The 27,664-nt window shown below is 45.5% G+C and overlaps 1 protein-coding gene across 1 annotated transcript in view; it reads right to left on the bottom strand.

Annotated features, from left to right (window-relative positions):
* ABCC11 (ATP binding cassette subfamily C member 11) overlaps positions 1-27,664 on the bottom strand; it is a 68,283-nt gene that overhangs the window by 16,271 nt on the left and 24,348 nt on the right. The window contains 13 exon segments of the mRNA XM_061172437.1: positions 2,880-3,077; positions 6,000-6,103; positions 8,488-8,550; positions 8,553-8,576; positions 10,110-10,206; positions 10,291-10,425; positions 11,973-12,176; positions 13,822-13,894; positions 15,843-15,894; positions 15,897-15,966; positions 18,105-18,176; positions 21,074-21,334; positions 25,483-25,590. Of these exon segments, the coding sequence (XP_061028420.1) occupies positions 2,880-3,077; positions 6,000-6,103; positions 8,488-8,550; positions 8,553-8,576; positions 10,110-10,206; positions 10,291-10,425; positions 11,973-12,176; positions 13,822-13,894; positions 15,843-15,894; positions 15,897-15,966; positions 18,105-18,176; positions 21,074-21,334; positions 25,483-25,590 (1,461 nt within the window).

Genomic DNA, 27,664 nt, shown 5'->3' with positions numbered 1-27,664 from the left:
AAAAAATAAAAACAAAAAAATAAATAAAAAGGAAGGAAACGATAATACATTAAAAGTCCTCAGAACAATACCTGCCTCCTGGTATTGGTATTAATACTAACTCTTACATTTCTTTTCAACTCTTACTCTTACTTTTTTCTCAGTAAAAAAGACAGGACCATTTCACTCAGTATCACCAAAAATTAGTAGCAGCCATTCCACTGCAATTGCATAAGATGGAATCTTGGGTCGATTTTAACCATGACTGCCCCTTCTTGAAGGTGGCATCACAACTTGACCTCTAAAAGCAGTGGATGTGAGGTCCTTTGGAGATCAAAGAGCATTTCGTATTAGAAAAGTTCTAACAAAACCATCTACTTCATCCTCCTCATTTTACAGATGAGGAAACTGAAGCCCAGAGAAGGCGGAGCAGCTTAGTGACTTGCTCAAGGTCACCCAAGTAGTTAACGACAAAAGCATGACAGAACCAGGCCTCCCAAGGCTTCCCTCACCCCCAGCACAGCCACGCTCTTCACTGGAGGCATTTCTTAAAGCGTCAAGGCACGGACCTGCTGACCACTGACCACTTTCATCTCCCCATGTATTTCTCAAGCCATAACACAAAACAAAGAAATGAATAGAAGTTAATAGTATCTAATAAAGCCAAAACTAAAGGAAGCAATGAAAAGAGAAGGGAGAGAGGAAGAAAATACATTTTGACTATTAATCAATTATAATTATTTGAGTCATGAAGTGTCCCTTACTTACAGCAGCCCTCATGGCAAACACCTGGATCCTGCTGACCAAGTATAGTTCATTTGCCGTCTAAGGTGGGGAGCAGCAAACTACAGAGGGGCCGAAAGTGAGCTTCCTTGTTTTCTTTTTCTGCCTCTGAATTGTCTTTAATTTTATCTCCAGAATCTTTTGTTAAATACATGAGCTAACTAAAGCAAAAAGAATTGTCACAATCACTGTGACAAATCAAAGAGTAAAACAATCACCCTCTCTAGGACACTGAGCACTCATGGGGAGCGGGGTGCAGGGAGAAGGGCTCGGAAGCAGGACTCAGCTCAGCTGTGGCGTGAAAGGAGTCTTTGTGAGAGCCCACTCTCACGAGGGATTAGAAGAAAATGGTGGGGACACAGGGACAGGGGTTCTGGTTGCCTCCTTAAGTATCAAAATAATCTGGTCCTGTTTTTGTTTTTGCAGTTTGTTGATTTTGCAGTTGAGCCAATTTTTTCAGAGATTTGTCCTTTACTTGTGATTACTTAAAACTACAAAGGCAAATTTAAAATCAATAAAGCCATAAAAGGATGAGAAAAAGGAAAATGTTTTCAATATGAAATGTATTTTCTAATGAAAAAAACTTGAACATTTCTTAAAATTAAAATACAGAATATCTCTTTGAGGCCTGGGCACTAGATATTTCTAGAATCTGGGAATGCAGAGTCAGAAACTTAGAGACCAGCTAGCCGGTGCCACCACCACAGGCCAGGTGGTGAAGAGTGCCAGGCTTTGGGTAGAATTTCCCCTCTCCTGCCTTCTGGCTCCACCAAGCCAGTTGCTTTATCTGAGATGTGGGGAAATGCCCTGGCCTCACCCTCCTAAAATTAAAACACAATTTGCATTCAATCTACAAGGAATGATGGGTGGCCTCCTTGCCTCCCGAGATCCCTCTGAGAAGCCCCCTCTCTACAGCTCTGAGCTCCAGCCTTCCTGAACTCCATGCAGCTCCCTGGAAATGCTCTGCTTCTGCTTACCTCTTAATCTTGAACTGGCGAAATCCCATTCATCCTCAGGTCTTAGCATAGAGGTCGCTTCCTCCAAGAAGCCTTCTTGGACTCTTACCTTCCTTCCACCACCCCCAAGCTGGGGTTAGGTGCATCATGTTCTTATGGCCCTGTGTGCCCCACCCCGTGGGTAACTCTGCACACCATATTACAACAGCCTATTTTCTTGTCCCTCTCCCTCCTTAGACTATAAGGCCATGATGACCCAAACCATACCTGCGTTGTTCATTTACCATTGTAAACCCAATGCCCACCCCAGAGCCTGGCACATCGTGATATTTGATAAGTGAGAGAGAGAAAGGATATTTCCAAGAGGTAGTGAAATACCATAGACAATTTGGTATTCTAACCATAACACACATTCTAACCATAACACTTGTGGGGTTTCAGTTTTCTCATATGTAAGATGAGGCTAAAATACCCACTTCAAAGGGAACTTAAGGAAATTATAAGCAACCCTTTATGTGACAGTGCTCAGCCAATGAAGGCCAGCATTGGTAGCTGAGGTTTGACCCCCCAGCAAGGGACACTAAACTTTTACAATCATGCCTCCACTGGTAGGAGAGTTTCAATGCACCTATCTCATTCTCTGGCCTGCTCCCACCCAGCTAGTGACCCAGTGTACACTTACAACTATATGACATTACATTCTCCAAACCATGGAGACAGCAAAAAAGATCAGTGGTTGTCAGGCATCTGGGGGAAGGGAGGGGGAGGGATGACTAGGTGGAGAAAAGGGGATTTTTAGGGCAGTGAAACTATTCTGTGTGATACTTAATGGTAGACGCATGCCAGTATACATTTGTCAAAACCCATAGGATGTACAACACAAAGAGTGAACCTTAATGTAAACTATGGACTTTAGTTGATAATAATAATGTATCAATATTGACTCATCAATTGTAACAGATGTCCCCCATTAAAGCAAGATATTAATAATAGGAGAAACTGAGGATGTGGTGAGGGAGAGAACTCTGTACTTTCTGCTCAATTTTTCTGTAGACCAAAAACTGCTCAAAAAAAAAAATAAAGTCTAGTAATTAAAAAAAAAAAAAAGTTGAGCAAGGTCAGGGCTCAGCCTTTGGCCACGCCCGGTGTCCAGGCCCATACCTTGTTGAAGAGCTTGTTGTGCAATGCTGTGGGTGCCTTCCTCATGCCCTTGGTGAAAGCCGCCGAGGTGCAGATGCCCATGCAGACTGTGAACAGGGCGCTGAGGCCATACACCAGTTGGTAAAAGGGCAGCTGAGGATTGTCCAATATGTCACCTGGGTCTGCAGTGGTCCTATTTCTCTCTTGACTGCTACTGGTCTTCAAGAAAGGACAGGGGGTGTGGTATGATAAGAAATATGCTTAGTCTTTGTCCCCAATTCCTGGCACAGAGCTCCTAAAACACTTGCAATTTCCTAAGTGATGGGGGTGCTAAGAGCATCATTTGTGGTAATATTTGGCCTTTGACTCTGGTTCCTGACACAAGTGCTTCTAAGACCTTTGGGGTCTCTGGAGCAATAAGAGAGTCTTTTGTAGCTAATCAGATGACTAGTGGCTGGGAGCCCCTAAATAGCTTCAGGATTGGGGCTGGTCACCAGAAAGACCAAGCCATGAGTCCAAGCTTGGAACTTTCAGTTCTGCCCCCATCCTCTGGGAAGTGGGGAGAGCCTGGAAATTGAGTTAATAATGGATCATGCCTACATGTTGAAGCCACCATAAAAATCCCTAAAGCACGGGGCTCGGAGAGCTTCCAGGTTGGTGAACACATCCATGTGCCAGAAGCTCCTGCACTTTGGACCCTTCTGGATCTCACCCTATGTACATTTTCATCTGGCTGTGCATCTGTATCCTTTATTATATCCCTTATTTAAAAAACTGGTAAAAATATTTCCCTAAGTTCTGTGAGCCATTCTAGCAAATTATGAAACCCAAAGAGGCAGTCATGGGAATCCCCAATTTATAGCTGATTCATCAGAAGTACAGAAAGTCAGACTTGTGATTGGCACCTGAAATGGCAGCAGTCTTGTGGGACTGAGCCCTTAACCTGTGAGGTCTGTGCTAATTCCAGGTAAGTAGTGTCAGAATTGAATGGAATTGTAGTACACCCAGCTAGTGTCCAGAGAGTTGGAGAACTGGTTGATGTTGGGAAATACCTGAACAGTGGGTATCAGAAACATTGTGTGTGGATAGAGGAAAACTGTGAGTTTTCTTTTTTAAAGGGTCAGACCATCTGAGTTCAGGGTGAAATTCATCAGGGAGAAAAATCCTTCTTCCTGGGGCTACATAAGACTCAGTAGCTGGTAGAAGGTGAAACTATACATTACAACCTTCCCGCTCAGTGCTGTTGCTTTTCCCTTCTCCGTCCCCACTGCCTTGCCCTGGACTAGGCCCTCATTGTCTATCCCCTGGACCACTACAACAGCAGTCTCCCTGACTCTAGCTCTTGCCTCCACTCCATCTCCCACTCCACCCTGATTGCTCTAAACTCAACCCCACAACCTTTAGGACTTCTATTCATCCCTCTCTCAATGCATCTTTGTCCCAAGGCAGCCTGCTGTCTAATGTGACCTCTTTTCCTCTGTCAGGGTAGAAAATGGCTTGATAAATTACTTCACTCGGTGGTGTTAGAAATCTGTGCTAGATGATCATCCAGCATCACCTCTGCCCCCTTCCACACTCTCCACTGCAATTCAGGGGAGAGCTTGGGAACTCGGTTTGCCAGACTCCTTGCCAGCATGGTCTGAGGTTAGATTCTGCCAAGGAGAGGCACTCACAGGAAATCTAAAGGCTCAAAGAGAAGAAGCCATCACACGCTGGTGGCAACTGTGGACAGGTGCATGGGACATGGGGTTCGGCCAGTGGTTTGCAGGCATCCTTCCAAGGATCAGCCCCCTCAGTGCTGCCTGCTTCTGAGATCACTAGAGCCTGCTTCCCCTCTCCCCTCCAGCCCTTCCAATGGCTGTGTAGCCTCTAATTTGTGTATTAAATCTTTGGAAGCTCTAAATATTTCAAGTGGCTCCTGCTTTCCTGACCAAACTCTGTCTGACACATGACTCAAAAGTTAACCAAATAGAGCATTTGAAAAACATGGCCTGGATTCAAAGCACAGAGTTCAAGGCACCTTCACTTCTCAGGGCAGCCTCCTTATCCTCTCTAAGCACTGTTTCTGCAAATATAAAATGCGGACAGTGATACCTACCTCAGAATGAGGTGGGAAGGTTAATGAATTAACGTGGCACGTAATGGCTGAGAGCCGCAGAACCCTCAACACGGAACCACTCTGTGCAAACTCCTGCACTAAAAGACTTGACCAAATTCTAGCATGGCTTCTAGAGGCTAAGGCATGTCCCTCGGAGGATCCCTGCTCCCCCCACCTTCATTAAAATGCCTCTGCCAGGAAAATTTACTGTTTGTTCCAGCCTGCACCTGATGACAGGCCCCTGATCTCCCTTCCTCAGAGCACTTACTAAGAAGGGCTCACAGTTGTGACTATGTATCTCCTGCAACTCAGAAGCATCTCTCTTAAGGACCTGAGTACCATGCCTTTGAAACGTAATCATCAGAAAGGACAGAGCCTCTGTCTCCCAGTCTCTGTGGGAGGATAGACAGCTTGCTGGCTACAGACACGGCTGGCCTAATCACATTGACACTCACCAGCCTTTCGTACTTTTTCACTTCTCTGACCCAACTGAGCCCCTGCTTTCCCTCCTCCCTCATTCTCCCTTTAAAGAGCCCAAATCACCTCTGTGCAAACCAGACTGGAGCTCAGCTCTTTCCCCGCTGTCAGGAGTGACGGATAAAACCTATTTTCCCTTCTCTAACTAATGTCTGGCCATGTCCATCTTGGGTGTGGCCTCCCAGCCCCCCAACGGGGAGTACAGAAGCTTATTTTAAATAACGCAGAGCAAGAAGGCAAAACAGCTGCCGAAGGAAAGTCACTCAGGCAGACTGTAAAGCAATCTTGGGGAGCTGTTTGGGGACAGAAACCTCTTGGTTTTGTCCCTATGAGACTGCATAGGTGACCACTCGCTCTGTGAACACAGGAGGCCAGACCGGGAGGGAGCCCCAGAGTTCTGGTTCCCAGAGGTTCCCTCTAAAGCTCCTTTCATCAACACCGCAAGGGCAGGCACTGGGCTTGCCATGGGCTTCCCTAACCCGTGCCCACAGGGTCCCAAGGAATAAGAAGCCCCCCACTCCACCCAAGCCCACAGAAATGCACCCCACCCCCACCATGGCACTCACCCCTGAGCCCTGCTCCAGCCAATTGCTCAGCCACCACAAGTTGAACATTGTGAAAGAGACCATCTTCGCCAGGAGGAGGAAAACCATGGCAGAGACCAGGTAACCTGGGGAGGGAGAGAAAGGTGACACACAGGTGCCAAAAGAAGGTGCACAGCCATCCCAGGCACTTGGATCTCCCTCAGACACCTTAGAGGACTGCAAAGAGCTGAGCTCCAAGGTTAGAAAGCCCTGGGTTCAAATCCTGGCTCTACTACTTACAAGCTATGAGAGCCTGGGTGAGGGACCAAATGTCAGTGACATTCCACTCCCCTGCGTATAAGATGGTGATGGTAGTCCTGCCAGCCTCATATGAGGGGTTGCTCTGAAGATGGTATGAGGTAACATGTGTCAAGCACCCAGCCCAGTGCCTGGTACATAAGCAGTGTTCTAGAGAAGTTAGTTCCCCTTATGCAGGTCCTGAGGGTTCAACGTTCAAAATAAAAACAACAGCTTCCTTTCACGTGATAGGTACTATTATGTACCATGCACCAGGCAGAGTACTAAATATATGCATCAGTTTTGAATTCGGAATTCCTATCCCCATTTACTGAGTCTCCAAGAGAGGAAGTAACTTGCCCAAAGTCACAAAGCTGGTGACTGCTGAAGCCAAGTCTGAGAAAACAAAGGGTACACGCCATCCTTTAGCATCTGCCTCTTGCCCTGGCACTCTATCCACCTCTCCAGTCTGTGTCCCATGCCCATATTCTTTTTCCTGAATTCTATCCTTCCTTAAGCTCCACTCAAGGGCCACCTGTCTTTGATGACATCTGAGATTATTCCTGGTCCCAGAGATCTCTCTTGCTACTGATGGATGCAGCGTCCTAATTCTCCAACTAGACTACAGGGTAGTTTCTTAGGTGACTTTATACCCCCTTCCCTCCAGAGCTCAGCACAGGGCCTAGTCCATAATAGGCACTTCCTGAATACAGATCAATTGGTTTCTTGATTCATTCATGCATTTCACAAGTATTTGCTGCTCCCCTGCTTTGGTCAGCCTCTGTGTTACGTCCTGCAGGGATGCCCACAGTGGAAGGGGTGAGGATGGTGATCTCCTATGTGCAGCCTACCTCTTCCTCCCCTAGACAGGTAGAGAGAAGACACACCTTACCCAGGGTTAGGTTCCAAAGTCAATGAAGAATAAAAAGTTGGCATGGAGTCAAAATACTCTCAAAAATTAAATTACTCAAAAAGCACAGTATCATATACTTGGTTTTGTGTTTACAACATTGTATAGTTTAGTTAGGGATCCATAGTAATACTTTTCTCTTTGTGACAATAATTTACATGTCTAGGTGTCTTACCATATTTGATTTTGAAATGCCAAGTACACATGAAAACATAACTTCCGTCATTGACTCTGGTGGTGGAGTTACTATAGTTGAGTATGGTTGGGATTACGTAAGTTAAACCCATGAATGGCATGAATTTGTTTAGTTATGTGTGTGAATTGGTAACATACACCATTTAATAAAGCAGTAGCTTTGAAACTTTTAATTGCCATCCACCTTCAGAAATGCATTTTAATACATACCAAAATGAAAACTTCACCAATGTCACTTTTGCAATGCATGCAGATATTTTCTACTCTATTCTCATTTCTATTCTCATTGCTACTTACAATCCACTCAATTGATTTCACAACCCACTAGTGGGCCAGGACCTGCAGTTTGAAAAACACTGAGTTAAAGAGTATGGTTAGCACTCTTTATTTCAAGGAAATATATTAACAATACTTTCTTATTTTCCGTATTCCTAATGCTGTGTTATTTGGGGTCTTAATCCTGAAGACTGCTCCTCCCAAGGTTAGCTAATTCCTGGAGAGAGCAAATGACTCCTTGTGAGCACGTCTTTGATATACAAACCAACCAATCTACAGCCCACACTACCAATCACCTCTTTTAGCAGACTCTCACACACCAAACCAATATTCCCCCCGCCCTAAATCACCCCAGGACCAGGTACCAGACAACTAGGACCAACCCTATAGCCCAGAGCCTGCCAGAATTGTTTGAACCATCCAATCCTAAGCTTACTCAGTGTACCTACCCTGCCTCACCCTCTCCTTCCCACAAAAAACCTAATAAAGGCTCCGGGCCATGCTTTCTCTTACCACCCCTCTGCCTCCTGACCAGCCCTGGTGTTTCCCCTGCATGGCATACCATGCCTATTTCTAGGGATCTCTAGTAATACTTTTCCCTTCGCGACAATAATTTACATGTCTACGTGTCTTACCATATTTGATTTTGAAATGCCAAGTACACATGAAAACATAACTTCCGGCATTGACTATGGTGGTAGAGTTACTATAGTTGAGTATGGTTGGGATTATGTAAATTAAACTCATGAATGGCATGACCCTTTGGGTCCCTCTACCTCACATGACCTTGCACATTCCAGTCTGACCCAGCTTCAAGGATAGACCTGGCCTGGAGCATCTGACAGCCCGTACCTCCGGCTGCCTGGATGTAGTGGTGGTAGATGCTCCACTTCAGGGACTCTTTTTCCATCTTCCCTTCTGTGTGAGCTGATTTTCTAGCACTGGATCAGGGAAAAGAAGAAGGAAACAGTATGCCTCCCAATCTCCTGTATCTCCTTCCCAGGTCAAGAGGAGTCCTTGCAAAGCCTTCTGTTCTGGCTGCCACCCAGTGCCCCATCCAAGTCTGACTAACCAGCAGGGCTTCCAGGTTTGCCCCGGCTCCAAAGTCTGAAAAGGGGGTCCATCGCCAGCCATTCAATAAACCCTGGAGGGCCTGCGGTTCCCAAGGGCTTGATGGCTTGAGAGAGACAGCAGGAGAGAATGAAGAACGCAGTGACTTAGGACTAGAAAACCTGGGTTCCAGAATTATCACCATGATACTGTACAACTTCAAGCAAATCACTTAACCTCTTCACTTAACCCCTCTGTTTCCTCATCTGACAAATGGCGGGCCTATAGATGATTGCTAACATGCTTTGTAGCAATACACTTCTGAGACAACTCCTCAAAAAACAGTTGTGACACCAGCCCAAGCAGACTCTTGGCTTACAGCAGGGCAGAGAGACCAGGTGCCTGGAGATATCAGTAGATGTTGCCAATGACAACTACAACAATAACAGGAGACAGCACTGCGGGGGGACATCTGTTGTTTCTGCCTGATGCGCTCCCTTCTTCTAATAGCAACACCACAGTTCTCCCTGGAGAAGAGGGCTCTCTTTGTGGAATTTTAATCTTGAGGGAAATTATACTAGATGGAAAACGTTTGGAGTAGGTTTTCTTCAAAAGGATTCTGTACGTGTTCCTGCTACTTTAGACCCCAAAGTTGCCGAGGCCTGGTTCTTCAACTTTTCCTTTCATTCTGTGATCTACACCCTTTTCTGCCAATAAATTATTTTTCTGCCCAAATTGGTTTCTGATCTTTGCAGCTGAAGACTCTATTGGTGACAGAAACCTACAATGTGCCAGGCACTGTCCTGAGAACTTCCCTATACCTGACCTCTTCTAAGCTCCACTACGACCCTGTAATGTGAGCACTATTACCTCTACTTTTGCCAGTGAGGGTTAGGAGATTTTAACTTGCTTGGCCAAGGTCACACAGCTTTGTGAGCAGCAGAGCTGGAATTCAAATCCAGAACTTGTCTTATTTTAAAAATGAAAGACTTTCTCTTCTGCTACCTTGTCTCCGAAAAGAGCAAGGCCATGAGCTTCCGGATACCTAGGACTGGGCCCAATTCATTTCTGACTTTCAATACCTTTGCTCTCAAAAAAATGTGTAATGAATTAATGGTCCGGATGCCTTGCAAAATTTTAAATTTGAGCCACTCAAGGTCAAAGCTACCCCCATCTTGCCTCTGCCTCTGCACACGCTCAGCTGTTTCCCCACCAACACTCACTTCCTGGACGCTTCAAGCCTCCTGACCATCACAGTTCACGCCCCACAGCCCTCTAATACTTGGATCTGTAGCCTGTATGTGCAATGTCTGGGATTCCGTTCAATGAGTGACATGCCTGGCCTCTCATCCAGGAGGAAATGCCAGGGCCTCTGGAAGATGTAGGCAGGCAGAGGTTCTCACTCTGTTCCCCAGCACTTTTACCAGCATTTTCATTGAGAAGCTCTTCTGGACAAGTAGTCTGGGCCTGACCTTCCACCTGTAGCTCTTCTGCTGCCTTTGCTATGCCCTGCAACACGCCCTGGGGAGAAAACACAAGCTGTGGATGCAGGGGGTGGTCCTCCCCGTTGGGTCAGGAGTGAGAGCAGGGTGGGGTGGAAATCACCTGTATGGCTTCCCCATGCATCTTCTGGATGAGCTGGGCATATCGCCCCTTCTTCTGTATTAACTCACTGTGAATTCCTTTTTCACATATTTTCCCGTCTTCTAACAAAATGATCTGGTTGCAAAACTCTAAATACTGAAGAGTCAGAAGAAATAAGGTCTTCAGTAAGCATACAAAAAGCTATTCAACTTCACTATTCAAAAGGAAAATGTAAATTTAAATCATGACAAGATATTTTATGCCACCAGTTTGGCAAAAACTTAAACACTGGACAACCCCAGCTGTTGGCAATGGCTGGGGTAAGTGGAACTCTTACAGAGTTCGGGGGGTGGGGGGCTGTAGACTGGTACATCTACTGTTTGAAAAACAATTTGAGAATATCTAGTAAAGTTAAAGATTTTTGAAGAATTATGAACCAATAATTCTACTCCTAAAACACTACCCTAAAAAAACCCCTCTCAAACACGTGCGTAAAAACACATGTAGAAGCATGTACGTTGAAGCATTTCTTGTAAAAGTGAAAAATGGGAAAAAACTTAAATGTCCGTCCTGGAGAAATAAATTCTGGAATATTCAGATATTGGAATACAATGCAAGTGAGAATGAAATAAAATTCCATGTATTCACATGGAAGTTCTTAAAAATATAAAGTTGAGTAGAAAAGCAAATTACTGAAGGACACAGAAAGGAAAATGTCAATTATATAAAGTTTTTAAATATGCAAAAGGACAGTTGCTCACATCTGGAGATTCATATGTATGTTGTAAAAGTGTGAAAACATACACGGGAACAATGAACAGCCGAGTGAGAGGGGCAGGAAGGAGGGAAGGGAGTGTAATTGAGGGCCGTCAACGTTGGACTGTGTCATCTGGGTGGTGGATACATGGGCTTTCATTAGATTATTTTCTAACCTGTTTTTATGTCTTAAATATTTTATACCAAAAAATAGTAAAGCCAGGGCTTCCCTGGTGGTGCAGTGGTTGAGAGTCTGCCTGCCAATGCAGGGGACACGGGTTCGAGCCCTGGTCTGGGAGGATCCCACATGCCGCGGAGCAGCTGGGCCTGTGAGCCACAACTACTGAGCCTGCGCGTCTGGAGCCTGTGCTCCGCAACGAGAGGCCGCGACAGTGAGAGGCCCGCGCACCGCGATGAAGAGTGGCCCCCGCTCACCGCAACTGGAGAAAGCCCTCGCACAGAAACGAAGACCCAACGCAGCCAAAAATAAATTAATTAATTAATTTTAAAAAAAATAGTAAAGCCAAAATAGAAGAAGAGGAAGAAATAATAATAGGGTCTTAAGGCCAAAACCAGGTATGAACATATCTAGGGAAAAGGACCCATGAGAGGCAGCACCCAGCACAGCCACTGCGCTTGATGGAAGAATGTGAGACTTGGGGAATTCTTCTCTCAGGGAGTTTTTTCTTTTTTTTTTGTAACTTCAAAAGCAGTGGCCACCCATACAATTTTGAAAATGAAGGAGACCCTAAAATTTGGGGCCAATTTTTACCAGCCTATCTTCTCCACGTGGAAAGCAGAGGAAATCGAGTTCTCCCTGACTTCGGGGTCTGTCTGAGATGAAGGGGTAGCTTCTGGGAGGCTGTTATTGATCACACTGAGATGGCAGGGGCTTGAGGAGCTACATTATCTGCCACTCACGGCCAGAGCCCTGGGAGGGTGGTCACCTGCAGCTGGTGGGTCACCAGGATGACGGTCTTCCCCCTGAGCGCCTTGTTAATGCACTCCTCAAAGGTGTGCTTCCCCACGTGGGTGTTCATGGCCGACAGGGGGTCATCCAGCAGGTAAAGCTCGTGGTCAGAGTAGACAGCTCGGGCCAGGCTGATCCTCTGCTTCTGCCACCCCGAGAGGTTGAGGCCCCGCTCCCCGATCTGCGGACAGGCAGCCAAAGGCACTGTGTCTAGAGCGTGACCCAGCCAGGTGTGCTCCCACCAGCCAGGTGGGCAGGTGGACAGACTGAGCCCCCTCGATGCACACTCCTGGACACCTAATGATTTGGCACCCCTGGCATTTAAAAAATATTTTTCAAAATCTGCTTAGTAGGGGATGAAAAAACTGATTATCAGTTAACTAAAATTCGTAGTTCATAATTAGATACAATTTTTCTAAATCAGTCAGCTTCTCAGAAGGCGTATTAAACTTTTAACAATTTAGTTTGTAAAGTAAATCATTTATTCCCAAGAAACAGCACCTTCTTACATCTTATCCATGTTTTAAATCTCCTTTGAGTGCAACCATCAACTGAGAGGACCACTGGCCTGGGTGTGGGGTATTGCCCAAGACTGTTTGCACCATAGCTGCGGTGGTGGGCAGGCTATGCTGTGGCTGCCCTGAGAAGGGCTACCTTCCATGACACCCGTCATGTCAGGAGTCGAGGGTGCAAACCAGAATCACTGGGCAGAATGTCTGGGGTCCCCTAGCAGACTGGCACCCCAGGCAGCTACTGGCTGGCGCATCCCTCAGCCAGGCTCTTAGGACGAGGCAGCCAAGGTCTGAGTCCTATCCCTGCTCTACCATGAACTCTGGAGACTCTGTAGAGAAGAAGCAGAGTTTAAAGAACAGCAGGGTGACCAGTTGTCACTGCTCCGCTTCCAGTTCACCATGTGACCATAGATAAGTTGCTTGACCTGGGCAAGGCTCAGTTTCCCTACTCACTCAGCAAAGACTGAATAAATGCCTACTGTGTTCCTCTAATGAGAGCGTAACACCTACACTATGCCAGGCACAATTCAAAGCATGTATGTATCAACTCACTTAAACCTCGCATCATCCTGATGAGCTCAGTACTATTATTGATGCATTTTACAGATCAGACCTGGTTCTTCCTACTGAAAAGACGACCCTGAACAAGACAGCTGAGCTCTCTGCCCTCCAGGGTGAACATGTCCATCCTTAAAGGAAGGATAATAAAAGAACTGACCTCCTAGGGTCATCTGAGGCTTAACTAAGACAATACATTAGAGTTGCTAGAATAGTACCTTGAATGCAGTAAGATAATCCATCTACTATTAGATAACAAAATCAAGACAACAATATTGCTTTTATCTTACAGAGGTCTTATGTGGAATAAAGGTGGCTACAGATGTGCAAGATGGAGAGTTATCAGGACAATGCAGCAGTCAGAACTGCTGCCATGGTCGGGCCATGGTTGTCATTCCCACTGTCAAAGGAAGTGCTGCCAGAGAGGAGCAGGGCAGTGGGTGGGGCAAAGGGGGACGACGGGAAGCTTCTTATCTTCACAGGGTCTCCACTCTTGCTTCAGAAGGAGAAGTCGGAGGTCAGCTCCCACCCTTGTGGGGCAAGATAGCCTCTTTGTCAGCTCCCAAGGTCAGATGAGCCCCAACTTCCCTCCCTCGGTGTGGGAGGCTCTGAGGCTGCAGAGCCAGCTCGGGCTGCTTTGGGAAGGAAGAGCCGGGGTCCCTCCTCTACCTACCAGGGAGGCAGACTGGGGACCCCAGAACACCGTGACAGAGGCTCTGTCACAAAAGGGCTGGGGGACGCTCGCCTCCCGCTCACCTCCGTCATGTCTCCAAAGGGCAGAATTTCCAGGTCATGGTTCAGGGAGCAGCAGTGGAGCCCCTGGAGGTACCTGCGAAGGACAGGGAGCTAAAGAGACAAGTGCCCGGGCCGCAGGCCCTCCAGCCTTCCCAGGTTTGGAAGGGAAAGGCTTGCATTCCGTGCTGAGAAATTTGGCCTTGATCCTGCATTTAATGGTAAACCACAGGAGGCTTTTTTCATTTCCTTCCTCTCTTCATTTCGTTTAATCCAGCACGTGCGCTTGGTAAATATTTGAACAGAACAAAAAGAAGAAAAGGTGAAAAGGGAGTCTCCCTCGCATCTTTGACCCTTAGTTGCTTTCCTCGGAATCAGTCACTAATAGAGTTTCCTATGCACATATTCAGAAATAATCTAGTGATATATGTATACGTGCAGCAGATATAGGTTTATACTGTTTTTTTTTCTTTTTAAAATTTATTTAATTAATTAATTTACTTTTTTTTTAACATCTTTATTGGAGTATAATTGCTTTACAATGGTGTGTTAGTTTCTGCTTTATAACAAAATGAATCAGTTATACATATACATATGCTCCCATATCTGGGATAGGGAAGGTGGGAGGGAGGGAGATGCAAGAGGTTTATACTGTTTTAATGACACTACAGTATTCCATTATATGGATGTGCCATAAATTGTTTAACCAGTGCCCTAATGCTGGACATTTGGGTTGTTTCTAATCTTTTGCTACCCTGAATAATTCTATGTGAACATTCTTGTACATGGGTCTTGGTGTTCATGAGTGACATAATCTATGCATTAAATATCTAGCTGTGGATTTTCTGAGTCAAAAGTTGGTGCATTTTTATTTTTGACAGATATTTCAAAACTGCTCTATGAGTCATATCAGTCTGAAAGCCAAGCAGCGACAAGATGAGAGCTGTCTTTTAGGACAACTGCTCTGGCGGCGGTGCACAGAGAGGAACAGAGAGGGCGAAGGCTAGAGACAGGGAGCCAAGGTCAGGCGCGGTGGGCACAGTTTAAGCAGGAGGTCACAGCCCAGAACTGGCAGTGGAGATGGAGAAGAGAAGGGAAATACAAGAGCTTTTTAGGAGGTTGAGTCGTCCAGGGTTGCTGACCAATTAGATGTGAAAGGTATCAGAGGCGGAGGCGTCAGGCTCCTTGGGATGCACAGTTCAGTGATGCCATTAAGCCTAACTGGGAATTTGAGAAGAGGAGCAGGCGGGGTGGGGGCTGGGTTAGCAGGGTGCTCAGGAGTCGGCATTGGACCTGATGTTGAGGAGCCCACAGGACAACTGGCTGGAGATGACCGATTTATACACCCGCATATCTGTGCCCCTCAGCACTGTTACAAGGGGCACATTGCAAAATCAAGCAAACAGTCGAAGGAGGCCAGAGTCCAGCAGAGTTGGAAGCACAGCTGCAGCAATCAGGGCACTTTCCCTGGATCCTCCACTGACTAGACTTCACTCACGATTTCCAAGTGCGTGTCTCGAGCAGGTCCACCCCGGGATCCTGGGAGGGAGAGGCCGCAAAGCGCAAGGAGGGGTGCGGGTGGGAGGCGGGCGGCCCGCTGGGCTGTGAATCCGATCTCCTTCCCTCTATGTTGCACAACTTCATCACCCCATGTGTTTTACTTTTTGACTTAGGGGTTAGGAATTAATTAACGCAAAGTTTTAAAGTAACATTTTTGGAAGGGGAGGGTTATTTTGAGCCAAAATAGCATAAGAGTTAAGCCTGAAGTTTCTGAAAGCAACTGGGTTCAAATTCTGGCTCTGTCATATCCTAGCAGCTGAATGATTTTGGACAAATTATTTCACCTCTTGGGGCCTCACCTGACTTGCCTAGAAAATGGGTATGGTAAGAATATTTCTTTCCTGGCGAGAAAGAAACACAGGGATGCATATAAATGAGCACACAGCCAGAGTTAGCAGTTGTCAAGTCACTCTTAGCAACGAGGGGTCCCTCCGCAAACCAGCCACACACCCCGACGTCCAGCCCTACCCCTCCCAGAAGCTTACCGGGCCTTGTCGTACTGGCTTCCTGTGAGAATGTTTCCCCGAATGCTTCCCCCATGATCCAGGCCTGCGGGGGGACATAGGCCAGGCCTCCGTGCACCCTCACCGAGCCCTCCAGCAAGTGCGTCTGCGGTGGAGTGAGTCTAGCCTCAGGACCGGGGCAACCAGGACACAGACCCCGCCTGGCTCAGCAGACACAGTGCCCAGGGCCCCACTGTGCTCCGGGAGCCTGGGGGCTCTCCCATGTAAACAGGATCTTAACACGGTCCTGCCAGGCCCACTGGTGAGGCTGAGGGAAGGCCTGAGGACGTGGGGCAGTCACCCCATACTTTTTTTCTCTTATTTCCCCAGCCCCAACCCCTAGCAAGGAGTGCCTCCCTGATGTTCGCGGTGAGATGGAAAGTTCCAGGCCATCTCTGTCTATCCCTGGATATCACAGAATTATTACTAGTTTGTTAGGTGTGATAATGTCATCATGGTTAGATGGGAAAACGCCCTTATTTTTTGGACGTCATGATGAAGTATTTAGTGGGAAAAGTGTCATAATCTCTGTAATTTAAAATACTTCTACAAAGTATGTTTCTACATAGATGTGGCAAATATGCAAACGCTATATCAACTCTTGAATCTCGGTGGTGGGTATATGGGTCTTTACTGTAGTGTTCTTCCTGCTTTTCTGTATAATAAATTTAAAAGCACACATTAAAATAAGTCAAGGCCATAACCCTCATGCCCATGACCCCAGCAGAGGACCTCATCATCGTGTACTTCTTTCTCTTTCTTATCCTGTGCTCCCTACTTCTGATTTGAAGACAGGCTTTAATTTAATAAGAACAAAACTTTAAAATGACATCTTTTTGTTTTCCTTTATTGGAAGGAAAGCGATTGGTTCATTTGAAGAGGAAACTGACATGCCCCTGGCCCTGTAGAAAGGCGGCCCTGAATGGAAGCCGCCAGGAAACATAGCTATGATGAGAAGCAGAGCTCTGACATCAGCTAGACTGGGTGTCAGCCCCGGCTCCCCCTCTCACCTGCTGGCGACCTTGGGCAAGTCACCTTTCTCAAGCTCATTTACACATATATAAACTGACCTTAATGTCTGTGCCTTCCTCATGGGGTTGCTTTCAGGTCGAAGGAAAACAATGGGAAGCTCTGAGCACAGGGCCTGGCATGCAAGTACTGTTCAAACTATTTTTACTGTTTAGAAAAAAAAGTGGAATCTTTCTTCTCCCCAGCTGCAAAGAAGTTGGGGAAAGGCCATCACATGTGGAGCCAAACAAATGAACCATCAGACTGATGTATTAGCAGAGAACTGCTGTTGACAACATGGCCACTTTCCTAGTAGGCGATGGTTTGGCTATGGACATTCCGAAGGAGGAGCTGAGGGAGAAGCACAGTAAAGGAAGGACACCAGCTAGTTTTCCCAACCACTGGGAAGGAGGGACAATGGGCAAAGTAGGGAGGGGGAGGGAGAGAAGCCCCAGGACGGGGTGAGACTGAGGCTGAATATGGAAGTGCTGGCGAGACCCTGGTGGGGAGAGAGCCATACACATATACCAGGGGTCGTGGCCGTTTTACGGTGTTGTTCACTAGGAGGTGTGCAACATGACCTCAAATGTTTTGGGGAAATGGGTTGGTTTTTTTGGAAACTGGGGTGGGCTGAGCCACATGCCTGCACAGCTGCAGACGAAGCAGACCTCCAGAATGTCCAGAGGCAATGTAGTTAGATGGTTCAGATCACAATGGCAGGGGACCCAGCAGGCATGTGAATTCTGCTGCTGGAGGGGGACTGAGACAGTCCCATCCCATCCGCTGGCCTCCTCTCCTCATCCCCTCCCTCCCTCCTTCTCCTTCTCTCTCCCTCCACAGTTCACGCCCGATGCTGTCTCCCAAGGGACACGTGTCCCACTCTGAGTCTGGCTTCATGAGATGATTTTTGTTATCATATTAAATGTTGAGATGCCCTGTATCATCACCTTGGTAGCTGGTTGATTACAACACAGGGTGGGGAAAGCATGGAGAACAGATGAGGATGGATCTCCAGGTGTCCTAAGAGGCATTACCCCCAGTTGGAGGGTGAAAGGGAAGCACGTTCATAACTCACCTCCCCCTCGGTGCATGCTCAACTGTTTTCAATTTATAAAAACTCTATTAGCTTAGACCCCTTTGTGGAAGAAAGTGGTGGTGCGACTTACTGGGGGAACTGAAGCCTGGGAGCCCCTGGTCCTCCTGGGGGTGGACATGCATGGGCCACAAGATACTTACCTCCCCCAGGATGGCTGACAACAGGCTGCTCTTGCCGTTCCCTGTGTTGCCACAGACCCCTAGCATGGTCCCCTGCAAAGCCAAGGAGGACAGACCGGCGTTGGGACAGGTGACTCACCCAGGGCGGGTCTACTGTCTGAACACAAAATGACAAACAGAAAACAAAATACCCACATGCACCCCCAAGGCCCCTCAGACAAACAAAGCTCAAGAATGGTCCTGTCAGGCAAGAAACTCAAATTCCAGATCTGCATCTGTTCTATTCTATGTTCCTGGGCAAGTCACTTAGACTTTCTGTGCCTCGGTTTCTTCATCTGTAAAATAGGGATAACGAAGCCAACCTCACCAAATTGAGCATACATTCATTCATTTATTCATTCATTCATCCATCAAATACTCATGTGCATTTCTTCTGTGTACCAAGTAACGAAGAAAAGAACTCTCATTAAGCTTACAACTAGTGGGGAGAGACAACCCATGAAATAAATAAGAAAACAAATAAATAATTTCAGATGGTGGTAAGTGATATAAGTAAAATGAAATTGGCTACCATGACAGACAGTTGGAGGTTAAAGCAATGTTAGATGAGCTGGCCAGGGAAGGCTTCTTAAAAGCTCGTGTCATTGCAGCTGAGACCTGAATAACAAGAAGGAGAGAGATATAGGAAGATCTGGAGGTTTCACACCGTGGGAACAGCAGGAGCAAAGGTCCTGAGACAGGAACAAGGTTGGCTGCCAAAGAGCGGTGAGAGGGCTGGTGTGGAGGGAACGAATGGGAGACGAGCTTGGAGATGTGGGCAGGTGCTCAGGGAGACCTGGACTCTATCCTAAGTGCAGTGGAAAGTCTCTGAAGGGCTTAAGCAGGAGAGTGACTTGAATTGGTTTAAGCAGGAGATGTGGTGTGCTCCAAGGACAAAGAACAAGATAAACTCAAAGGGCCAATATTGCCAGAACAAAGAGTAACAGGACACCTATCAATCACTCTGTCACAACGTGACCATTGCAATGTCCCAGAGCCCCCCCAAGCAGCATGCCCTGTCCCTTTCCCATCCCATATAAGGAAAGACATTTGCCCCGTTTTTCTCCCGCTCAGCACACTGAAAGTATACATACTCTGCCCAGTCAGCGGATGACTTGCAGGTTCCCTGGCTATAAAAAGAGACAAGCAACCCATGCTCATGGTCGACTTTCCCTGGCTACCGGGAAGTCAGCCCGCTGTTCTTGCAGCGACCCTTCTCTTTAATAAACTCTATCTTCCTTACATTCTGCCTTGTGCCTGGAAATTCTTTTCCAACCTGCGCTCGGACCACCACAGGAGAGTGACTTGAATTGGTTTGTTTTAGAAAGCTCCCTCTGTCCACTGTGTGTAATGGACTGTAAGAGGGCAAAAGTGGAAGCAGAGAGGCTTGGAAGGGGGCTCTTAGAGGAGCTGGGCATGGCATGCTGGTGGCTGGGGCTAGGGAAGTGGAGGGGGCTGTGGTGAGAGGAGGCTGGTCCGGGAGAGATGCTGAAGCAGAGCTGCCAGGCCTTGCTGACAGACTGGATTGGTGGGAGGAAAAGACAGGAATCAAGTTTGACTTCCAGGACCTCGACCACTGGAAAGATGGTGATGCCACCTCCTGAGATGGGGAAGACATGGGGAATGGGTCGGAGAGGGTGAAAACCAAGAGTTCTTTTTCGGTCTTGTTTTGTTTGAAATGTTTGGTAGGCATTGAAGAGGAGATAGTAAATAGACAGTTGAGTCTGGAGCTCAGAGGAGACTTCAAGGCTAGAGATAATACCATAGAGATGGAACTTAGAGCCGTGGGACTGCAGGTGATCACCAAGGGGGAAAGTATAGATATCTAATTGACATTAGAGATTAATATTAATTGATATTACTATTAATATTTATTACTCTTAGATGTCTATATTGATTACTATTAGATATTTATACCTGTTTTAGATATATCTATCTTAGATATAGATCAATGTCTACATTCTATATCTATATTATTATTAGACATTAATATCTATAATATTTTACCAGATATTAATAGATAATAGAGAAGAGAAGAGATTTGGACAGAGCAGGGAAGCCAGCCCTTGCAAATATGAGTCAGAGAAGAAGCCAAATAATGTCAGTTCACAGAATAACCAAATTGAAACACGTAGCACAGTGCTTGGCACACACTAGGAACTTAATAAATGTTAGTTTAGTCTCGTTCCCCTTATCCTTGGTCCCTCCAAAGACCAGCGCACACACAGCTTGCTGTTCTGTTTTTTGTTTGTTTGTTTGTTTTTGGTTTTGTTTTTTTAGATGACTTTGAAACATCCACTTACATCCATTTTCATGAAGAATTAAAGGATACACTGTGTTAAAGACATATTTAAAAGACTAGCAGTGGAATAAGACAGATGAATCAAAATTTCTTATAGCTTAAATAATTACAAGAGACTTTGAAAACATAGTGTAATTCATGTTTTCTTTCCAGTTTAAAAACTTCTATCCATTGCCTCTATCTTTGGTGTCACTGCCACCAATAAACACAGTATACAGCTTAGAAACCTAATTACTATCTTCAACCAGGAAAAAGTAAATTAATGTTATTTCTTTAAAAGTAAGATATAAAGAATGTGGTCCAACTTAATTTTATCTCATGGTCCCACAGTATTCTGAAATATCATGCCAAAATGTAAAAGTTTAAAAGGGAACATCACCATTTGTCATGCTATTACAAAACAAGTTTAGATGATCAACTGATTTTACACTTAAGTTTGAAAGACTTCCTATTTTCCCTCCATGGAAATTTTCTTTTTTTCTCTCTCTCTCTCTCTTTTTTTCTCTCCATGGAAATTTTCTATTTTAAAGGGAGATCTTGGAGAGGGCAGTTTTTAGCCAAGGAAATGGTAGGGCGCCAGGTCAATCTCCCAGCCTCAGGCCCCAAAAGTCTGGCAGCCAGCCCGCCTGCATGGCCCAGCTGAGGCTACCTTCGACACCACCAGGTTTATCTTGTGCAACTCTGGGGCCCGGGTGTCCCCTTTGTCCTCTGGCCTGAGGGCACCCAGAGGTGGCTGAGCCCTGGTCATCCCCTCAGGAGTGTGTCCATTCTTCTCCAGCTCCAAGGCTCCATTGACGATCCCGGGGCAGGTCTTTCTCCACGACAAGGTGGCCTCCCTTGAAACCACTGTTTTGCTGGGGTCTTTCAATGCCTTGACGTATATGACAGGGCTCTCCTGGAGGAAAAATTTCTGTACCGAAGAAAGGAAAGGAAGGGAGGAGGAATTCAGTTCTTTAGTCCAGTAGGGATATGTACCCATTTTACTGGCCTGCCCATTGGTCTGGTTTATGAACTTCTAATAAATCATAAAAGTCTGAAGAACCACCATCAGTTAGAAGAGGCTAGATTTGCTGGCGAGAATTCTACATCAAGGTTTTTCAGATCTCAGACGACCAGGCCACTCTTTCATGTTTGTAATCTTCCTGCACTATGAGTTATTTCTCATTTTATTTTACATCAACTAATGGCATAAATTACATTAGTCTCATCTTAAGTGATAACAGCTGTTGAATCGCAATATTGATGGGCAGTTTTTCTCATTAAATTTCTTTAAGTATTAAAAGTAAAAAGGCCTGTCCATGCACCATTCTGTGAGAGATGCTGTTTGGGGTCCTATATTTCAAAATGTGGCCATTGGCAGATCACTTCTCTCTGCATCTCCATCTCCCTGTCTGTAAAACACAAAAGTTGAACTGCATGAATTCTAGCACCAAAAAAAAGTGGGTGGGAAGTATGGTCTCACTGATCAAATTATATTCACATGTCTCCACCTGGAGATATGCTCAGAAAGAGATCTAGAAAGACACTTACAGATATTTTGGACAATTGGTTTTATCCTTAGGTAGTAAATGCTGAGCAATTTTTATTCTCTGTATCTTTTTGCCTTGTCTGAATTTTTACAATGAGTATATATACAGCATCTTACAAAAATACAACAAAAAGGTATTTTCAAAAGAAAAAAGATACTCAGCCATAAAAAAAGAATGAAATAATGCCATTTGCAGCAACATGGATGGACCTAGAGATTATCATACTAAGTGAATAAGTCAGACAGAGAAAGACAAATATCATATGATATCACTCATATGTGAAATCTAATTTAAAAAATGATGTAAATGAACTTATCTACAAAACAGAAACAGACTCACAGACTTTGAAAACAAACTTATGGTCACCAAAAGGGAAAGGTGGGCGGGGCAGGATAAATTAGGAGTTTGGGATTGGCAAATACATACTAGTATATATAGAATAGATAATCATTAAGGACCTACTGTATAGCACAGGGAATTCTAATCAATATTCTGTAATAACCTATACAGGAAAATAATTTGAAAAAGAATGCAGATATATATATATATATATATGAACCACTTTGCTGTACATCTGAAACTAACACAACATTGTAAATCAACTACACTCTAACATAAAATACAATTTAAAAAAAGAAAAAAAGAGGTGGTCTGTTTATTTTTTTAATTGGACCTCAGGTATATTGAATTGAACTAACAATAACATTTGAGTCAAGGCATATAGTTATCAGTGGGAATTGCATGTCCCACTTTATTTCATTTAGCTAGTTGGGCACTTACTTCTTTAGCTATTTTTACTAACATAATGAATATCTGTGAGCCCACCACTGAACCCAAGAGCCATGACTCTTACCGATCAATGGGGTCTTTCCCCATCTTATCTGCCCACTTGGTGTGGACAAAGCCCTCCTCACTTTCCAAGCCCTCCCCTTGTGTAACCACTGTCCCAGAATTTGTGGTTTTCATTCCCTTGTTTTAAAAAAACACAAAGATCATGCTGACCTAATGTGTCAGTGTGACAAGCAAATGTCTGGACATGAATCAACACTGATAAACTGGGTTATGGGGAACAAAAACAGGGTGTCCTTGACCCCCAAATAGTCTAAGCAAATTCTCAATCTATAACTTTATTGATGCCATTCAGTGATTTTTCACTTATTTTTTTTTAATAACCAGTGCAATGGAAAAGGTGATCTGGAGTGCCGGCCCAGGGGCCTTGTCTGGAGCCCCAGTGGGCAGCGTCAGCAGCGCCCTGCAGCCAGCTCACCTCCTACCTGCGGCCACCCGCAAGGAGGCAGCCTCCCTGAGGGCTCACAGCTTCCTTCTCCCTGCACCCTGCCCTCCAAGCTGGCTCCTCGGTATAGCCCAGGGGGGCACAGAGGAGAAAAAAGGCATCTGGGGCTTCCCTGGTGGCGCAGTGGTTAAGAATCCACCTGTCAATGCGAGGGGCACGGGTTCGAGCCCTGGTCCGGGAAGATCCCACTTGCCGCAGAGCAACTAAGCCCGTGTACCACAACTACTGAGCCTGTGCTCTAGAGCCCACGAGCCACAACTACTGAGCCCACGTGCCACAACTACCGAAGCCTGTGTGCCTATAGCCCGTGCTCCGCAACAAGGGAAGCCACCATAATGAGAGGCCCACGCACCACAATGAAGACTAGCCCCCGCTCGCCACAACTAGAGAAAGCCCGCGCGCAGCACGAAGACCCAACGCAGCCAAAAATAAATAAATAAATAAATAAATTTATTAAAAAAAAAAAAGGCATCTGGCCTTAGAGATCACTCCTCCCCTTTCCAGCCTGGGAGTCTCAGAGACAAATGCCTATGGGTCAGACAGAAAACTTAGGTGACTAAAGCAGGAAGAGTTAAAGATGTCCTGAAGTGAGGGGACTTGTAGGGTCAGTACCCGTCCAGAGTGACAGTCCTACACAGCCCCGGCCCCCTGAGGCTTTGAGGAGGTGCAGCTCAGGATCCGAGATCATTGCCCTGACCCCTCCGCTTCCTCTCCACCGTAAGTACACCTATCCCACCCTTTTCCACTCTCCAGCTGTCTCCCTGGTCATTCCTGCAGCCAACATCCCTACCCACCCTCCTGAGCCCAGGCTGTAGCCTCCTCATCTCTGCCCACCCCTGTAGGTGGACACGGGCACAGAAGGAGAGGGTAGGAGAACTAGGCACCAGTAGGGAGGCGGAGGCAGCAGGGGCCCCAGTGGCCGCGGCTGAGAGGTTAGGGGAGCTCCTGAGGCTGTTGGCAAGTATAGGACTCTCCGGTGTTACTCAGACAAGCCAAGTTCATTCCAGCCTCAAGGCTTTTGCACTTGCTGTTCCCTCTGCCTTGTCATCATCACTCAGCTCAAAAGTCGCCTTGGCAGACAGGCCCTCCCTATCCACTGTGGCCCCAGCCCTCCCCCCACACTCTGCTTTATTGGCATCACAGCCCTTCATATGAGCTGATGTTATCTTCTTTGACTGTTAATTCACTTGTGCATTGCCTGTTTCCAATACCAGATTGTAACCCTCTGAGAGCAGGAACCCTACTGGTTAGTCTCACTGTGGTGTTCTCAGTGCCTGGCAGGTGGTAGGTGTTCACTAAATTTTTTTTTTTTGGCAACTTTGTGCAGCTTGCAGGATCTCAGTTCCCCGACCAGGGATTGAACCCAGGCCACTGCAGTGAAAGCCTGGAATCCTAACCACTAGGCCACCAGAGAACTCTCCCCTAATTTTTTTTTTAAATAAATGAATGAGTGAATGAATGATATAGATTAGGGACTTCACACATTTAAGTGAGATGACTATAAAATACTTTTAGAAATCAGTTTAGAGTTTTTCAACTCTGATGCCTGTAGGAGCAAGGCCAGAAGCACAAAGAAGTGAAGGAAGCAATTGCTAAGAGGATGAATGAACTAAAAAAAAATTTAAAAATTAAAAATTTTAAAAATTTTTTAAAAATTAAAGAAAAAAATCATTAAAAAAAAAAAAAAAAAAAAAGAGGATGAATGATAAGACAGACCCAGGCCTGGCAGTGAGATAGGGGGTGGTAGAGGCTGCAGCAACCCACCTGAGTGCCCTGACTGAAGGCGGGTCAGCTATCTCCAGCTGCCGTGGCCACAGGAGAACGCGGGTCCACTGTTGCCAGATCGCCTGATTATTCAAGAGAATCCAGAAATCTGAGTTTTTAACAGACAATTTCCAGTTTTTTAAATGCCAGCAACGGATACAATTTTTTAAAAGCAAAACCATCAGCGTAACTCTACACACACCTAGATAGGGTCTGCAGGTCACCTGTCTGAGATGTGGTTTGGATCCACTGTCCTAAGATGTCCTTGGGGCCTGGGAGCCGGCCTGACTCATCTGTCTTCCCAGGCCCACACCAGCCTGGGCACAGTAGGTCACTGAGTTAGATGGTCCCTCTCCAGCCAGGCTGAATTCTGCCTTGGCCTGGGGTCACATTCAGGAGGACTATCGTAGCGATGAAGGCAAATGAGCATGCAGAACAAAGCGCTGTGAGGCCAGGCCTCTGACAACTCACCTTGAACCTCTCCGAGGCAGACCTGGACATTGTGAGGCCTTTGACTGTGAAGGGTACTAAGACCACTGACAGCCGCATGGGATTCAGGGTGGCCACGGTGGTGAAGGCCTGGAAGAGGCGGAGAGGAAGTAGTGAGTGTCGCAGCCCTGCCCTGCTCCCCCCATCCCCTGAGACCCCATCCCTGAGCCTCAAGCCACAGAGGCAGACCCTGCAGCTTCCAACAAGCAGGTCCTTCATATGGCGGATGCCAAGCAGGTATTTCGGGGAGACTGGGAAAAGTGGGGGAAAGAGCACTCATCTTAAAGTCGCTGAGTGAAGGCCTGGTTGCTCTTGTAGTTTAGCTACTGGGTTATTCTGTAACTTGGACAGGTGACCCTCACCACAAGCTCAGTGTCCCCATTGGCATAATGCCCCAAATCCTAAAGGTGGTACAGGAATAGTTGGGAAGCACTGAAAAATTACACGTGAGAGAGCTTTGTCTACTGGAGACGGAGCTTTGTACTATTATTGTTGTTTAAATCATATCTATTTTTATTTGCCTTAGATGCTCTTTTCTTTTCTAATATTTAAAATCGTCCCATGAAAAAAACAGAAATGTAGATCAATGGAACAGGATAGAAAGTCCAAAGATAAACCCACACACCTACGGTCAACTAATCTATAACAAAGGAAGCAAGAATATACAATGGAGAAAAGACAGTCTTCAATAAGTGGTGCTGGGAAAACTAGACAGCTATACGTAATTAGAACACTCTCTAACACCATACACAAAAATAAACTCAAAATGGATTAAAGACCTAAATGTAAGGCCAGACACTATCAAACTCTTAGAGGAAAACATAGGCAGAACACTCTATGACATAAATCGCAGCAATACCTTTTTTGATCCACCTCCTACAGTAATGAAAATACAAACAGTAATAAACAAATGGGACCTAATTAAACTTAACAGATTTTGCACATCAAAGGAAACCATAAACAAAATGAAAAGACAACCCACAGAATGGGAGAAAATATTTGCAAACGAAGCAACTGACAAGGGATTAATCTCCAAAATATACAAACAGCTTATGCAGCTCAACATCAAAAAACCAAATAACCCAAACAAAAAATGGGCAGAAGATCTAAATAGACATTTCTCCAAAGAAGACATACAGATGGCCAAAAAGCACATGAAAATATGTTCAACATCACTAACTATTAGAGAAATGCAAATCAAAACTACAATGAGGTATCACCAGTCAGAATAGCCATCATCAAAAAATCTACAAACCATAAATGCTGGAGAGGGTGTGGAGAAAAGGTAAACCTCCTACACTGTTGGTGGGAATGTAAATTGGTGCAACCATTATGGAGAACAGTATGGAGGCTCCTTAGAAAACTAAATATAGAACATGGTATGATCCAGCAATCCCACTGCTGGGCATATATCCAAAGAAAATCATAATTCAAAAAGATACATGCACCCCAATGTTCATGGAAGCAACCTAAATGTCCATTGACAGATGAATGGGTAAAGAGATATGGTACATATATACAATGGAATATTACTCAGCCATAAAAAAGAATGAAGTAATGCCATTTGCAGGAGCATGGATATTATCATACTAAGTGAAGTAAGTCAGACAGAGAAAGACAAATATATGATATCACTTATATGTGGAATCTAATAAAAAATGATACAAATGAACTTATTTACAAATCAGAACGGGACTCACCAATCTCGAAATCAAACTTATGGTCACCAAAGGGGAAACAAGGGGGGAAGTGATAAATTAGGAGATTGGGATTAACATATATACCCTGTTATATACAAAACAGATAACTAACAAGGACCAACTGTATAGCACAGGGAACTCTACTCAATATTCTGTAATGACCTATATGGGAAAAGAACCTGAAAAAAAATGGACATCTATATCTATATCTGAGTCACTTTGCTGTACACCCAAAACTAACACAACATTGTAAATCAACTACATTCCAATAAAAATTTAAAAAGAAAAAGAAAAAAAAAATCTTCCTAAGCATCAAGCCTAATCCATGCCTCACCCTCTCAGGAGACCTCCCCTGACTACAGCAAACCACCTTCGGCTCTCAGGATCCCAGAATGTGACCTCCTGGAGGTACCCTGGGGACCTTCCAATTCATGCGGTTCATGGCCCATCTCCACCCCCTTCTG

This window comes from Eubalaena glacialis, chromosome 18 (genome assembly GCF_028564815.1).
Source record: "Eubalaena glacialis isolate mEubGla1 chromosome 18, mEubGla1.1.hap2.+ XY, whole genome shotgun sequence".
Taxonomy (NCBI): domain Eukaryota; kingdom Metazoa; phylum Chordata; class Mammalia; order Artiodactyla; family Balaenidae; genus Eubalaena; species Eubalaena glacialis.
Note: the sequence above shows the minus strand (reverse complement) of the source record. Positions and strands in the feature narration are given on the sequence as shown.